Source organism: Rhamphochromis longiceps, linkage group LG4, assembly GCF_057381845.1.
Source record: "Rhamphochromis longiceps isolate RC_006_pf linkage group LG4, R_longiceps_female_GT1.1, whole genome shotgun sequence".
Lineage (NCBI taxonomy): Eukaryota > Metazoa > Chordata > Actinopteri > Cichliformes > Cichlidae > Rhamphochromis > Rhamphochromis longiceps.
In genome coordinates this window covers 31332635-31349650 of record NC_140560.1, presented here as the reverse complement: position 1 = coordinate 31349650, position 17016 = coordinate 31332635, and the positions used below count along the sequence as shown (strand labels likewise).

Genomic DNA, 17016 nt, shown 5'->3' with positions numbered 1-17016 from the left:
TGAATGTGAGTGTGTGTATATGTTTTTTAATGAAAAGCACAATATGGGAGGGAAAATTACATTCAGGCTAATAAATATCACGCAAAGCATGTAAGAAGGCTGTGGTGGGATTCTCTTGTCTAAACTGACAGAAAAAGTATTATGATTTGATGATTTAGAGTCGTGAAGCCATTAACAGACTGAAAACCTGCTGAGATTTGAGATTAGAATGTGATTTAATGTAATTTCCTAAACGGTCTGTCATTGAACTGTGGATGGAAGTCAGAGTACCTGGGCGAGAACCCACAGGGGCAGAGCAAGAACATGCAAACTTCAGATGAAAAGGCCCCAATTACCAGTGAACTCAAAAACAGAACCTTCTTGTTGTGAGGTGACTGTTTGCTGCAACAATGTGCCACTACATTTTAACCTCATACAACTAATCTGTTATTTGCAGTCAACGTGGTGGCACGATGGTTAGCACTGTTGCCTCACAGCAAGAAGGTTGCAGTGGCTTTCTGTGTTAGCCCTGTGTCACATTGGCGACCTGTCCAGGGTTTGCCCCGGCTCATATGTAGCTGTGATAAGCTCCTGGCCTCTGCTGCTCTGATAAGGATAAGTGGAAGATAATGGATGGATGAACTTTAAAAAAAATAGCTCTACTGGGAGAACCAGCACAGATTATCAGATATGAAGGAATTTCTGATGTATTGGCACAACCACTTTCCTCCTATTAATGTCAGAAAGCCTTCCAAGAAGACAGAGTAAAGGTAAATTGTTTATGTCTTAGCCATGGGTACATCATAAAGAACAGTCAGAGGATAACTTGCACATTTAACTATATCTTGTAATGAAACATTCCATGGAGGAGACAACCTCATGGAGGCTTTTCCTTCTGCATGATTACCTTGACATTCAGAAGAGAAGAATCTTTAAATTGCCCATCACCAAATCAAGCCGGACAAACAAATAGCAGTTAAAATCCATTGCAAAATATTTAGATTTCCCTCAGAGGTTACACCTCAGCATATATCACGTCCTGCTTTTTACATCCTGAAACAGCATTTTTAAAACCACTGGGGTGGAGGTCTTTTATCTTAAGGAGCCCCAGACTCCCCCATGCACTGTTTCAGTCATGTTCCCGAGGCGAGTGGGGGAGATGTTGAGATCCAGCTTGAAGGACCAAGCTGTCAGAATAAAAATGAACAAAAATGAGCAACAGTCAAGAACTGTGGTGTTAATTCTTGGTAGGGAGCAAAAACACAAGTATGTTGTACAGACTCAGCTCAGAGGCCAAATGTGACATGATGTTTGGATGCAAACTATAATGTGATAAATAGAATCACTATAGACTGGTATCATTTTCTAAATTCTGCCAATACAAACAAAGGCAATGGAAATTTAAGCAAAAGAAAAGACATTTATATGCAGTTGGTTCAGTTTGTCAGGATGGCCGATGGTATCTTGATGTGGGTTCATTTGCACTGACACGCACGGCTAAAAAAAATGCAGTCCATAACCACTGTAACCAGAAATACCACACTGTTTGCACTTCCAAGCAAGCAAGATGTATTTTAATTTAGCAATAGAAACGTGTGTTTTTGGCAGGACAGCAACATCTTTTCCAAGTGAGCAGATTATTTATTTTATTTCACTGTTTTATATACTTTTAACTCAAACCATTAATCATTACTTGTGTCCACAACCTTTGAAATGATCACACACACAGTGCTTTACTTCAAAAGTTAGAAATGGACCATAAATTAACTTTTTTCATTTAAAAAAAGAATTAAAAGACTTTTAAGAATGTATTAAGTTATTTAACCATTTTATTTAACATTTACTGTCGGGTAAAACCAGCATACATTAAATCAAGTGGTTAAATTATTATTTAAGTTATTGTTGTTTCCAATTTTCCAAATTTTAACTTGAAATTATTTTTACATACTTCATTATAAAAACATACACCTGCTCAAAAACACAGCACTTTGACCGTGGGATTGGCAGTGCTGTTTGAGCATAGTTACTCTGTCAGCTTAAAGATGACTTGAATGTTATCTTGATCCTTTCCATCAGAAACTTGAAGTAAAAAAATACAAAAACATTTAAATAACATCAAATATTAAACCCTCACTCATATTTAAGTGAGTGCACAGTTATTTCCTTCATCTCCAAACCGCTTGCTACATCCTATTGTTCCTGAGTTACAGATCATGCCCTTTCCCATAGCACCCAAAACTGGACAGCAAATTTAGCAAATTCTCCACTGTATATATAATGTACAGTATTTCACTTTTAAATCTCTCATATACTGTAATGACCCACCTGCTTTGGTCACTTCTGACGTATGACTTTTGTCTATGTTATCTATAGATAGATAGCTATATCCCCCAGGTAGGTAATAAAGGAAACATGAATCATTTCTTTTTATAGGTTTCATCGTGAGGTGCTGTGCAGCTTTCCAGATTTTAATTTTGATTAGTGATGTGTAATTATAATCATATAAACAGTACAGCCCCTTTGTTCACTTCAGAAGTACCTTTCAACAAAGTGCTGGAAACATTCCTCAAATATTGTGTTCAATATTGATGTGATGGAGATTCATCAACTGCACATCCATGATGTAAATGTTTTATTCCACCATATCCAAAAGCTTATCTGATTGAGATCTGGTGACTGTGGAGGCCATTGCGTATAGTGAGTTGTGGCATGTTGAGATTATTTGAGCTTTTTGTACATGTTTTCTTATTCTGCTGGGAGAAGATGGGTACATTGTGTTCTTAATTTATTATTAGAATTAATATTTGATCATATTTTTGTCCAGTTGTGATATTGATGGCCTATATTTTACTGCACATTCTTCTTCCCTTCTTGTAAATGAAGCACACATTCAAACATGTGGTTGTGAATTCATAGACTTTGTAAAACAAATTCCAAAAGTAGGCTACTAGGGCAGCCCCATGCCCGCTTAGAGAAACTGTGTAAAATTTCTTTAAAATGACATACAAATAGGGTCACTGCATCTAGCCAATTAGGGGCTCTAATGTTTGTTTCTTTATAGACAAAATAGCCCGCTGCCACAAGTTCCTATCCCAGACATTGCTCGTGGGATTCCAGTCATAGTAGCAGTGACCTTGTTTGAACACCCAGCTGCAGCACTCCACTTGTTCCCCCAGGCTACTCTCTCCAGGGACCCTTTTTATATCAGCAAATAACAAAAATGCACTGTCTACTTTCCATTTTTTGTTGTGTATTCTCTAGACTCTGAACTTGATGAAAAAAGAGAGTGAGGATATATTCATTTTTATATAAAAGCTTTTTGAGTCAGGGGCTATTTGGAGGAAACACTAGGCCTCAAAGACTCACATGTTCTCTCCTCACAAACTCACCAAGTGAACGACAAACCAAAGCGACAAACAAAATGTCAGGGGTGACACAAACTGAAATGACATCTCTTCAATCTCGTCGGTTGTTCCTGCCGGTGATATCAACTTGTGTGACTGTAATTCTCCTGATAGGATGGTGGGGGCCTCCTGCTTTTCACCAATCAAAATCAAACACAAATCTTGTGTTGACAACAGGAAGAGGACAACACTCAGTGTGTCAGGACAGGGAAACCATTTTACTGGCTGTGAACCCAAAACAAAAGATGCAGAGACTTTATGTAATGTATCTTTTGATTTATTTTTTTATAGTAAAATAGGCCCTTTCACATGCAAATCAAATGCATTCGCTGAAGAATATGAAAAAAGGGACACAACAATGGCACTCAAAGAAATATATATTTTACAAAAAGGCATAGAAAAACACTCAAATGAGAATCTGAGTTTTTCAGCACATTTTCTTTCATTTGTCACAACCTACACAATTAACTAGAGGAAACATCTAAGGGAACAACACAGCTGTTTTTGTGAACAATCACAAAACATTTAATCCGAAACAGCCATTTAAAAAAAAATATTTTTTTAAATGTGCGAACATTGCTCCTCCCCCAGATGCTGACAAGACCAGTTATGGTTTTCCAGAAAAGTTCCCACATACCTCTTTCTTCTTCTTTGATAATTCAACTGAGACCAAAATCTTCCAACTGTGATGAGAGTCTTTCAGCCTTAAAGTTTCTTGAAAATCACAAGGTGTGTTTATGTTTCCTGGAATTTCTATTGTCTTTAACTGCAAAATCTTTCTCTCACTACATTATGTCATAAAATGTTTGAGTATAAATACCCGCACCTCATCATTTTGCCAGTACTGCCAATCCAGCCACTGTCATTCAAGTTAATTTAGTTTGCTGAAACTTTTTAACCCTCAAGTGACCAAGTGGGATTATTTATGATCCCAGATTTATACTGATATATATCGTTAATCATTTTAATTGTTAAAATGCTTCATACTGCTACTATTTTTCATTAACATGAATTGGCACAGTGATGTGACAAGATATAATAGGAGGTTTTTTAAAGCAATCTATATGTATTTGGATTATAAAAACACCCAGCACGCCCCTGCGGGCGGTTTATCCTTCAAGCTCGGGTCCTCTACCAGAGGCCTGGGAGCTTGAGGGTCCTGCGCAGTATCTTAGCTGTTCCCAGGACTGCGCTCTTCTGGACAGAGATCTCCGATGTTATTCCCGGGATCTGCTGGAGCCACTCGCCTAGCTTGGGAGTCACCGCACCTAGTGCTCCGATTACCACGGGGACCACCGTTACCTTCACCCTCCACATCCTCTCGAGCTCTTCTCTGAGCCCTTGGTATTTCTCCAGCTTCTCGTGTTCCTTCTTCCTGATATTGCTGTCATTCGGAACCGCTACATCGATCACTACGGCCGTCTTCTTCTGTTTGTCTACCACCACTATGTCCGGTTGGTTAGCCACCACCATTTTGTCCGTCTGTATCTGGAAGTCCCACAGGATCTTAGCTCGGTCATTCTCCACCACCCTTGGGGGCATCTCCCATTTTGACCTCGGGACTTCTAGGTTATACTCGGCACAGATGTTCCTGTACACTATGCCGGCCACTTGGTTATGGCGTTCCATGTATGCCTTGCCTGCTAGCATCTTGCACCCTGCTGTTATGTGCTGGATTGTCTCTGGGGCATCTTTACACAGCCTGCACCTGGGGTCTTGCCTGGTGTGATAGACCCCAGCCTCTATGGATCTTGTACTCAGAGCTTGTTCTTGTGCTGCCATGATTAGTGCCTCTGTGCTGTCTTTCAGTCCTGCTTTGTCCAGCCACTGGTAGGATTTCTGGATATCAGCCACCTCCTCTATCTGCCGGTGGTACATACCGTGCAGGGGCCTGTCCTTCCATGATGGTTCCTCGTCTCCCTCCTCTTTCTTGGGTTTCTGCTGCCTGAGGTATTCACTGAGCACTTGGTCAGTTGGGGCCATCTTCCCAATGTATTCTTGGATGTTCCTTGTCTCATCCTGGACTGTGGTGCTGACACTCACCAGTCCCCGGCCCCCTTCCTTCCGGGGACTGGTGAGTGAGGGGGGCCGGGGACTGGTGAGTGTCAGCACTCACCAGGGAGTCACCGCACCTAGTGCTCCGATTACCACGGGGACCACCGTTACCTTCACCCTCCACATCCTCTCGAGCTCTTCTCTGAGCCCTTGGTATTTCTCCAGCTTCTCGTGTTCCTTCTTCCTGATATTGCTGTCGCTTATATATATATATATATATATATATATATATATATATATATATATATATATATATATATATATATATATATATATAGAGTAGAAAGTAAAGTAGCAAGATTTACTGCAGCAGAATAATGACTAAAAGTGACCAAAGTCATGATAAAAGTCAGAGATTTTTATCATGACTATCAAGATTGATTTTTATCAATCTTCAGTGATATAAAAAATAATGGAAGACCATAATTATTTAATTTAACATATAATAGAATATCTATCACAGATATAGAAACAGTATGAGGAATATAATGTAGTTATTTAAGCGGCTTGGTAGCTCAGGGGTTAAAAAGTCAGATACAATTATTGACCTCACTATGCTTATAAATAGTTGTGCAAAAATTGTGATAAGTAGCTTCTGAAGTACTTGTACAAACATAATCGTTTATGTAAGAATTCTACACAGACATGCAGCGAGAGCTGGAGGATTAAACACTTTTGTATTGAGAATTTTTTCTATTGTCTTGTAAATCCACTGCCACAAAGCTAAAACACATATTCACACTATTGTGTATCAGATAGGGCATCTTAGTTTATCTTAACTTTTTTTTTTCTTGTATTTTTCTAAGAAAAAAAGCCCTTGTTATAAGATTTTGGAGATGTTTGGTTAATAGTGGATGTTACTGTAGATAACAAGGACAGAATACATAGGGGCATAAACTCCATTTGTGAACACTTTCTGTTTTAGTATTCTATTTTTTTTCTCCAGTCACTCAGCACAGAATAGAAAACAGGTCATGCCAAACACACAAATGTGCCACAGGGTAGTTCTTTTGACCTGGATAGCTGGCCAAATTTCTCAGTTTCTCAACAATACAACTTGGAGATGTTTTGAATATATAAACACAAGCTGGCAGTCATCAAGATCTAAGCAGATGGGGTCGCTGAGTACCCTCGTGGCACTCTAACAGATTGGCCTTTACTCGCTCTCATTCACTCCTGAAGATGTCATTTATTTAACAGGATGTCGCCCTCTTGTGGTCCCTGCTGGATCTTATTGCCTTCTCTCAAAAAAACAGCAGCAGTGGAGAAACTTTGCTTACTGGAGAAGAATGTAATGAGGGTTGATATGCCTTGTAGGGAAAAGACTGACAGGGACCGGCAAATTCTCAGTAAATCACCTATGGCTCTTTGGGATTAGGGTCGCTTCAGACAAGCCAATCACTGCTTTGGGTAAGGCTGGTTGGATTGCTTCGGGTGAATTATGTCTGTCTAATGATGGCTGGGCTTGATGAATAGACATGCAGCCCAGTGGTGAACAATCCAAAAAGGTTTTTCAAGCACTCTGCTGCACTGTATTCCATATTTAGAAAGCTATGTGTTCAACCACTGCTTCGCAAGTGATGCTTTGTTTAACTCATTTAATGTTTACTGAGAGAATTGTAGACTTTTAACATGAAATGTATTAAATCAGCTTTATTTACTTTCTTTTTTAATTGTTTTTCCTCCTGCCTTCATACAGCTTGTTTGGGAAGCTACTGTGGAGCTCGAATTATTTGAATTACTTGGCACTTGGATTCAATGACCCACAACGGTGTTCAGCAGATCTCAGACCAGTGTTGAAAAAGGAGTGACACTGTTTATTAAAATACAGCCCAGAGGTTTTTTTTTTACATACATTAAATACTGATACGGCAACATACAAGGAAAAGACTGTTTTTTCTTTACTTCTTTAAGTCACTGTAGTTAACATATTATAAAAATATACTATGTCCTATTTAACATTTTCTTTACAATTAGAAGGCAATTTAAATCACAATAAACATAAATATTCATACAGCTAATTCATTTTCAAAAGATCTTGTTTTTTGTTTATTTATTTTACAAAACAAAACAAAACTTTAATTGAAAAACAGAGTGTTTTCATATAAAACACTGTCTGGAACATAAAATTTGACTCCATTTTGAAGTTTTATCATTTTAAATCCCATATGAAAAAATGCAAGACATACTGTTGTACAAAAAAAGAAGGAAAAAAAAAGAAAAATGACTTTTACAAAAGGGTTGGTCTCACATAGGCATATTTCCACAAGTGGAGTAGCATGGCCACAGTATTCCAAAGCTACAAACAACCAGGCTTCGTGGCAGCCTAGCATAAAATCTTGGCACTGACAACTTGCATCACACAGACAGTGTTTGGTCTCACTGTGTTATAGTAATGGCTTTAAACCTTTTCCATTACAATGTTGTAATATTGCAGCCTTGTGCATCTAACACTGGACTTGTAGCACTGGGAAGACATAAGTGACACAAGTATTGTCAATAGAAAAGGAACACTACAGCTGGTTAAGGTGTTGCTGGATGCAGGTAGCATTGGCAACTGGTATCTTCTCCTCAGTATCAAGCCCCATTGAAGACACCACCAGGGGGCAGCCAAACACAAGGCAGATAGAGGAACGATGGTACTGAGCCATGAAAAGCCATAAGGAGAAAATGAGATATTTAAGAATAAACTATAAAATCTGGATTGCTTCTGCACCTTATTATTTATTTTTTCACAGATAATTTCAGATGTAGACTGGATAAAAATCCACCAGCTGTACTCATAGGTTTCTGTAGCAGCTGGTGTACTACTGTTATCAAAAAATACACAACAAACATTTACAAACACACGGTCAAATGCAAAGTCACAGCAATATAACATTATTAATGAAGCAGACATGGAACATGAGTGACAGGACACAACCTTCAGGAAGCTGATCTTCTCACTGCACTATAAAGCCAATCCTTTGGGCGGCACCATGGAATCATGCATCATTTTATTGCATTTACATTGTGATCATCGAAATTTGGAATCAGTCTAATTTTGCAAGAGAACACATTATGATCCTGGGATTCTCCTGAAAGGGTGAACGGGAAGAAAACAGAGGTCAATAATCTGCTTTGGGACTTGAGAAGAACGACACATGTAAACGACAGACTGTAGCCTAACATAGTTTGTGTTGGTGTGATGTTTCAAGTTAAACAGTGATTACCCAGACAAAACAATTTGTCAGCTGCAATATCACATGTTTTTTTCTCTCTCTTTTTTCTTTACACACCATTATACGCAAACACGCATCTTCTCCAGCTTGCAGGATTCTGTAAGGCATAATGGTGTTTAAATATCCAAGTAACATTGCAACAGCTCATCATCCAGTCTCCAATATTTACATGTTTTCAATACGGGTCACTGTTTCTGGGGTTAAATCCATACAGAGGGCTTGCCCTCTCCTGATTTGCTGCTGCTACTGTTGCTGCTGCTTCCACCTCCACTGCTCCCGCCTTTCCCATGCTTAAATCTATGCTTGCGCTCTTTCTGAGGCTGGGGTTGTGGCTGAGGTTGGGCCTGGATAATGTTACTTTGGGGCTTGTCATCCTGGTTGTCCCCAAGCTGCTCCTCTGCCCGGTGCTGCTGACTGTAGGCCTGGATAGCTGCCTCCAGTTGCTCATGAGCCTGCTGGATCATGTCTTTGTTCAGGGCTACACGGGCCTCTCCTCCAGTGGGGAAATTGTCCTCATTGCTGCCAAACTGCTGCTGCTCCTCCTGGGCAATGTTAGCCCTGTTCTGTTTGCATGCCATCTTAGCGTTGCTAAGATCTGTGTAGGGCATCTGTTCTGGCTTCACAACAATGTTGTAACCAGGTGGAGCTGACGGGGTGTTCCACGAGAAGGGGTAGCCAACATAATCGGCAGCACCATCTCCTCCTACGCCTCCCTCAGAACCTGCCTCAGGACCTGCTGCCCCTACTGAGCCCTCCACACCCCCACTGGTACCCAACAGGCCCAGCTGGTACTCATCCTCCTGAGGTGGGCAGCGGCGACGGCGAAGAATGTCACAAATGGAACCAATGCCCAAATGGAGCATTTCCCAAACATTGAGTGTGAGGCAAAGGACAGTGACACCATACATGATGCGCAGGAAAATGGTCTTCTCTGTAGGCCTCGACACAAAGCAATCAACACTGTGTGGACAAGGTTTCCCTGAGCACACAAATATGGGCATCACACGGAAACCATACAGCAAATACTGGCCTGTAAGGAAACCAGCCTCCAACACCGTACGAGTCACCAGCTGCAAAACATAGACCCGCATTAGCCCTTCATCTCGGATTCGCTTACGCCCATCATGTCGGATTTTGGGTCTGGGTGTGGGCTGCAGTGGGTCCCGTGGCCTTTTTGGGGGCTCGATCTCCGGCACCTCATAGATCATTGGATCATCCTCCTGGTCTTCCTCTGTCTCCTCAATGCCTCGGTGCTGTCTTGCTCCAAAGCACATTTTCCTAGGTTTTCTGTGCGTGTAGCCCCCTCCTCCTGTCCTAACAGCAACAGATCCAGCTCCTCCTTTGGCTTCATCTAATCGTGCAATTCTGTTGACAGCATAGCCCATGTACATGAGAGAAGGCATTGCCACCAAGATAATCTGGAAGACCCAAAAGCGGACGTGAGACAGAGGGGCGAAGGCATCATAGCAGACATTCTCACAGCCTGGCTGGCCTGAGTTGCAAACAAACTTGCTCTGTTCGTCGTAGTAGATGGACTCTCCCCCAACGGCAGTAAGAACAATGCGGAAGACGATGAGCACGGTGAGCCACAGCTTCCCCACGAAGGTGGAGTGGTTGTGGATCTCCTCCAGCAGCCGCGTGAGGAAGCTCCAGCTCATGGTGTCGCTGGACAGTGGGGCAGACAGTGTCCCTCTCTCACCTGTTCACAGACTCTGGAGAAAGTAAAGAAAGAGAAAAAGTGTCAAGACAAGAGTGAAACAAGGAAGGTACAGTGAGCTGACAGTAAATGCCTCCACACGAGTATCACCAACATTTCAAAACACGATCAAAGCATTTAGTCACTTTTGTCCAAATATTAATAAGACTTTAATTCATGCAGAAATAGCATTAGCCCTGCAAGTTTAGCAGCAAGATGGTTAAGGGTGTGACATAATAATTGCCTTAATTAAAATGAATGTTCCCCTCTGATCTCACGGAGTCACTAAGTTCTTAATTTGATCTGTTGCTCTATACATTTCAAATGCAAGCCCACTGATTTTAGCTCAGTGCCACAGTGAGGTTGCTGTCAACTTTGGGCTTTTTAGAGAATTAGCAGACCAAACAGGGTGGAAAGAGGATCTCAGTATTAAAAAAAATACCATCAAACAGCACTGAGAAGGAGCTGAAATAATCCAAATAGGGAATTTGCTATCACCAAATACACACACACGTTATTTAACAGCCTATCTCTTTCAGAAGAAATAAATCCTCTTAGTGAGCCTTCTTCTGTATGAGGTGCAGTTTTCAGGATTGTATTAACTTCACTGGTTTGTTCTGGTTGGGAGGTAAATGGAATTGAACTCTACTCTGCTGCATGTGTGCATGTGCAGTTCAGGGATAGAGACATGTTGCCTATGTAGGTTAGGTCTGGGCTCCAGGCTGTCCATCCTCACTAGCAGAACCAGCAGGTGGCCAGGCACAAGCCACTGGAGCGGGATTTCAGACAGCAGACCCACATTATCTCAGGCAGTGGAGCTGAACCCAAACACTGCTGTCCCTGAGGGTGGCTTTGGGGGATGAGTGTGGCACCTCCACAGAACTTTCCCCCTTATGAAGCCACAGTAGCGCATGGCTTATTGTCAGCTTGACTGAGAGGAAAATCCAGGCATGAATACGAGCTTAGTTTGGGCTTTAAAGGGCTTCCAGGGACGATATCCTTACCAAGCAGGTTGAGAGCTTAGTTCAAATGAGCTACATTAAGAGAGAAAATGTAGCTATAGCAGAGACGCATGAGCTCCCAGCCCTCTGCTTTGTGTCTCCAGTAGGAGTCAAGAGGGCGGGAATGTTTGGAAGAAGGCTTGTGATAAAACATGTCGTAAGTATTGATCATTCTGACCATATAAGGGCATGCCTGAGACACAGGAGGTAAATGTCAGGAATCCTCTGTGTGAGTACGCTCCGGTGTGCGTATTACCAACACGTGAGTGCACAACAGCTCCTTCTGAGAGTGTTTTTGCAGTTAGAGTAAGCATTGAAGTCCTTGAAAGAGCGCCAACTCTAAGAGTATGTGAGCAACAAATATGAGTAAGCAGCACATGGCCGGAGCGGAGCAAGAGGTTGCCATAAGCACAAAGAGTCATAACAGTGTCCTTTCATCGTGGAGCTCTGTCTGACTGTTCCTGCATTACATCACAGCATTTCTTTACATAATTCTTCTGCACAGTTGTCCTTTAGCTAATAATATCCAGTTCCACAGACAAAAAAGCAACCACAGAGGTGAAAGTTTGAATAAATAAGGCTATTCTATCTATCTTACTCTATCTTTTCTCTCTGTCTACTTTCTTTACTTTTCTACTTCTTATTTTATGGTACTGGTATTTTCACATCGGACCTTTTGCTATATTTTTTACCTTTTCTGCTGTGACCTCTTCACCTAACAGGTACTGCTGATTTGGGGTGTTATTCACACAGTAATTTTTGATATGCGGTCACTTTACAGCTCCTGAGAGTAATATGCATTATGGTCCAGCACTACTTTGACTTGTTTAGTCATGGAGCTGATTTATTTTGAATTTTACAGATCCCAGACACTTGAACTGCAAGCTTGCTTTATTTATTATTTAATTTACTGGCTTGTATTTGCAAATCTTTTTTTCCCCGATATCTGATATAAGCTCTATTTGGTCTATTCTAATCATGTGGTTAAAGAAATTTAGCGAATGAAGCCCAAAACTGCACTTCCTCAATTGGCTCTAAAACAGAGTTAACTCCTACTGACTCAGGTGGTGAAATACCCAAATTCCAGAGCAGAGGTGAGTACATCTATATCAGAGCACAGACTGATATATAAAACAATTTTGGTTTCTGCAGCTGTTTTTCTACTTCGCTATGTTATTCATCTGTTAAAAATTGTGTTACTGGTTAAGCATTATAGCTCATAAAGCAATACTGCACCCTTTTATCCAAACATACTGATAATATAGTTAACCCACCATAGTTTTCAATTATAGATACAAAAAAAGATTAAAAAAATGTTCTGTAGGTTTGTAAAACATGCATGACAACCCTTTTATGCATTTAGCTTAAGGCTTAGGTTAAAACAATCATTGAAAATCCACAAGTAATAGAGGAACTTCACTATGTCCTTTGATGGGCCCTTGTTCACCCGTGTTAAGTCCTTAGGTAATTTTTGCACCAGGAATTGAAAAGCTTCACCCTGACCAGGAGAGATGCTCTGATCCAGGCACATAGCTGCCTGTTTTTAATCCTCCTGCTACCTTAGTTGCATATAACCTGGCATTTTGCTTTCTCATCCAATTTACGTCTTCAGGAGCTAGTGGGGCAGTTAGGGGTAAGAAGCTGACTCTGTGCATTAAGTTACCGAGGTGAGTCAGCCTCCCGAATAGCACCGTGCAGACACAACAGGCAGACTTTCTGTCAAAAATTTTGATATGAAGAATGAACAGCAAATTGGTGGAAATCATGTCACACAAGAAAACGTCAAAAAGCACAGCAGACTCTAGTTCAAAAGTTAAAAATGGTAAGAGTCACAAGGAAATCCCCTCCAGTGTAAACACAGCAATTTTCAACTAATGAGCTTTGAAAGTGAATCACAGTCAGGATCAATGGCTCCACAGCCATCTGCGAAAAGGTCATGGCTGTGTAATCACAGGTCAACAAACACAGATATATCAGTCTCTCTTTGATATATCGGAGCCACGCTGAAGTACAAGGTCAGAAGTTAACACGATCACTTCTCGGGGGTTGAAAACTCCACATCACAGCCCTTACGTACTGAATCAAACAGACAGTTACAGTGAGCGTCACCGCAGGGATCCCCTCAGTCACTAACTCTTCTCCTGCAGGATCCACAGAGACTCATATCCAGATATAGTATGTAGACCGACAGACAAGCAGACACACTTGCAAGTTCAAAGGCCCCCTCAGTTTCCTGCCTGTGACTTGGCACACACTAACTTGGAGTATTTTTGGAGCAAGTTGTGCATTTAAATATTGAACGCTGTACTTAAATTACATATATATCATGTTTTGCATAGGTTTATTTTATACTTTATGTACTACCCTGACAAGAAGGACTGAATGTCTAATGGTTTTTTGCTACGTTTCAGGGCAGTTTGAATAATAAATGTACTGTAAAACAGAGAAAAGAAAAACCTCTAATGATCGCATGTAAAGCTAATAGATTTATTAGTGTTTGGTTGAACTTTAATCAAGTGAAGCACACTAATGCGTATATTTATACATTTGTTTCTGTTTGTATAAATGCATGACTCTATTACTGGTCACCATATTTAGAAATGCATATTGCGATTGCATTGATTTTTTTGGGAACATTTTCCATAATTAACATATTGCACTTTACTCCGACTGTACTCATTCACAGACCAGCAAACCTGTACAATTACAGTAGTGGTCATTGATCAGTCAGTCCACAGCCATTAAAGTACAGACTGTTTTCCCACAGGGAATTAATTTTCTTAGTCTGCTAATCATCAATTAGATCTCTCTTAGTGTTTTTAAAGTGATTGTAAAGAAAAAAAATATCACTGTCAGCGTTTTATTCAGTCGACGCTGATTTGGCTCCTGATCCTGCTGATCTGCTGTTGGACTGCTGCCTTTAAAACACTCCTCATTTGAACTTTTACTGCCTTCTGGGACCTATCTGTAGATGTTAGTGGCAGACAAAGTTTCTCTTTCTTTTCAGTATCTAACCAGAAGCGTTATCACATTGACAATCACAGCATGTTAATGTAAAAGGTTAAATAATTTCAACCTGTATTATATTTTGTTTTTGCAGCAGTTTTAGGTGAGCAACGTGTTGTGAAAACAATGCTACCTAAACTTTATGTCTGCTTCCCTTTTTGTCCTCTGTATTTTATTTATATTTTATTTATATTACTTGTCTTCAACAATGCCCCGTGTCAAGGTTTTGTTGCATTTAGTACTTACTAAATCCAACAAGACAAGTACAATACTAGTACTTAGTACTTATAGAGTTGAGCTGATGGGTTATCTTCTTTCACCAAATAAAAATCACATCTACAAAGTCATATAGTGAAAATAAACATTCAGCAATTATTGCTAAAGCAGAATATCGTGGCTGACAGGCAGGCAAACCAGCAAGAGAAAAAGAACTATTCCACTGGGAGAAGAGTTAATTGCACTGCTTGCTTGTCATAAAGTCACATTTTCAATTTTTTATATTAACAGGAATTTAATCAGCGGAGTTCCAGTGCTTGAGTTCCAAGCTGCCCGTGCTCTAAATGCTGTAGTGTGTTCAGAAATTTAATATGCTGTCCTTGGAAAGCTTAATCACAAAAAAGACATATTTCTTTCCAAAGAATGAACACTGCAGCTAATAATTAATTTGCGTTGCAATGGGAATTCAGGCACAGTGAAGTCAGTTGTGTATGTGTTGTAGCCTGTCATTAGTCTTTTCTGCTATTGCATTTTATATCATACCAAGAGAGTGACATGTCTTATTCCACAATTCACCATAAATGCTGATTGTTCTGTTAACATTAAAAAGGAAGCCTCAGAGTTATCAGAGGAAAAACCAAGAGCATCTTCTAGAGTCAGAACTCCTCTGCCTGTCCTTGTGTGGGGGTCAGCACCGTAGTGCCCTCTCCCTCTGTTCTGCCAGTGGCATCTTCAGGCTTCACCGTTGCCCTTCACAGTCCCAACTTGTCCTACGCAGACGGCACAGATCAAACTAATCTGCTCACGCAGTAGCTGGCCAGACATCTGTCCATGATAACCCCCTGGATCGTCATATTTGGGTTTAATCATGGCTGTTTTGTAGCAATAAGACCCGAACATAAAACCACCAAATTTAAGTCACAACAAGGTCATTAGCTTCTGCTTTGTGAATCTGCAGTTTGACTAAAAGATAACAACTATATCATGATATAATAATTACAATAAATCTTAATGTCTACAGCTTCAGTAGAGGACTGACAGCTGGCAAATGTGTGGATTAAGTAGAAAAGGGATTTTCTGTACTGTGTTTCAAATCATCCAAAAATCCAGCATAGCTAAAAAGGAAATTCTTACCAACATTTTCTGACTATCTTCTGTTTTTCCTGAGCAGTAACTCTGTTTAAAAAATTCTCTCAAGTGATTAAAATCATGCACATCAAGAGTGACTTAGCATTAGGTTCAATGACAAATGGTTTTGAACACTATAATTAACATCTATTTTCAGATTCTATGGTTCATGTTTCTACACAGACACACACATACAAACAGACATCAAACTTACTTGCAGAGTGATCAATGTGGGCGGCCATGAAACACAAATAAACTATGAATTCCAAAGAGTTAAGTAGGCACTGCACCCCGATTTGGGCCTCTGGTTCATAAAATGTGCAGCAGAAAAGATAAAGGAATTCAAATCAATCTCAGTAGTGAGAGATAAAAACAGAAACTGCTGACAGTTTTTTAAAAAAAGAAAAATGGTCATGGACCCCGGCCTATAAGGAGATCTCAAAATGAGGAGCTCGTTGCTTAAATTAAGTCCTTTTCATTTTACATATAAGAGGCGGGTTTTCAAGAAGCATGCCTCTCTGCGTTTGTGGCAAAAAAAGAAAAAAATCCCTCATTAATAGTTTCCGAAGGGAAGGAACACAACGGAAAACTAGTTCCATATGTTACAGGAAGAATCTCTGAGGCAGGAGCAGCCTCTCCACGTGCATCTGTGCCTTACGCTGTTAGAAATAGTAATGTAAGTTCTCCAGAAGATTACAAACAAGTTCAGGAAGTCATTCATCTGCTGTCTCGTTTTGGAAATACTGGATCTTTGGTCAGGCAACCTGACATCGTTTCAGATTAAAAAAATACTTGGAAATTTTATAAAAAACAACACAAGGAGCAAAGTAAAGTGATGAAGCAGCATACTCACTCTACTCCTTCTCTCCCGGATGCCAGGTACTGTGTCCTTTGTCTCTCAACATGAGGCCCGCTCATCTCTATCTCCTCGTCTCACTTATAGTCTCCTTTACAGGCTCTTAACCTCGCCTGACATCAAACAAACCTAACCTAAAATCAAAAGCGGCATTTCGACAACAAAAACCTCACAACAAAACACTCGGCTTTCTGGACGTTCTCTTATGAAGAGTCTCAGTGTGTGTGCTTAACCAAGTGTGAGTCCTTCCTGAAAGGGAGAGGAATGAGAGAGGCAGAGCATCTTGCCTCTCTCCCTGTGGTACTCACACAATGGTCCTCACTTACCCCCCTCATCCCCTCCAAACTGGGTCATGGTTGGGGGTGGGGGTGTGTTTGTATGTGTGGTGATGATGAGGAAGAGGTGGTGGTGGTGGTGGGGGGGGTTAATACCCCTTGGAGGGGTAAAGGAGGGG

The 17016-nt window shown here is 40.6% G+C and overlaps 1 protein-coding gene across 1 annotated transcript in view; it reads right to left on the bottom strand.

Moving 5' to 3' along the window:
* Positions 1-7251: 7251 nt before the first annotated feature.
* The window catches only part of gjc1 (gap junction protein gamma 1), a 45044-nt gene continuing 35279 nt past the window's right edge, over positions 7252-17016 (bottom strand). Inside the window, exon 2 of the mRNA XM_085404499.1 lies at positions 7252-10371. Within this exon, the coding sequence (XP_085260625.1) occupies positions 8860-10317 (1458 nt within the window). The 5' untranslated portion in view covers positions 10318-10371 and the 3' untranslated portion in view covers positions 7252-8859. The remainder of the gene's footprint in view (positions 10372-17016) is intronic.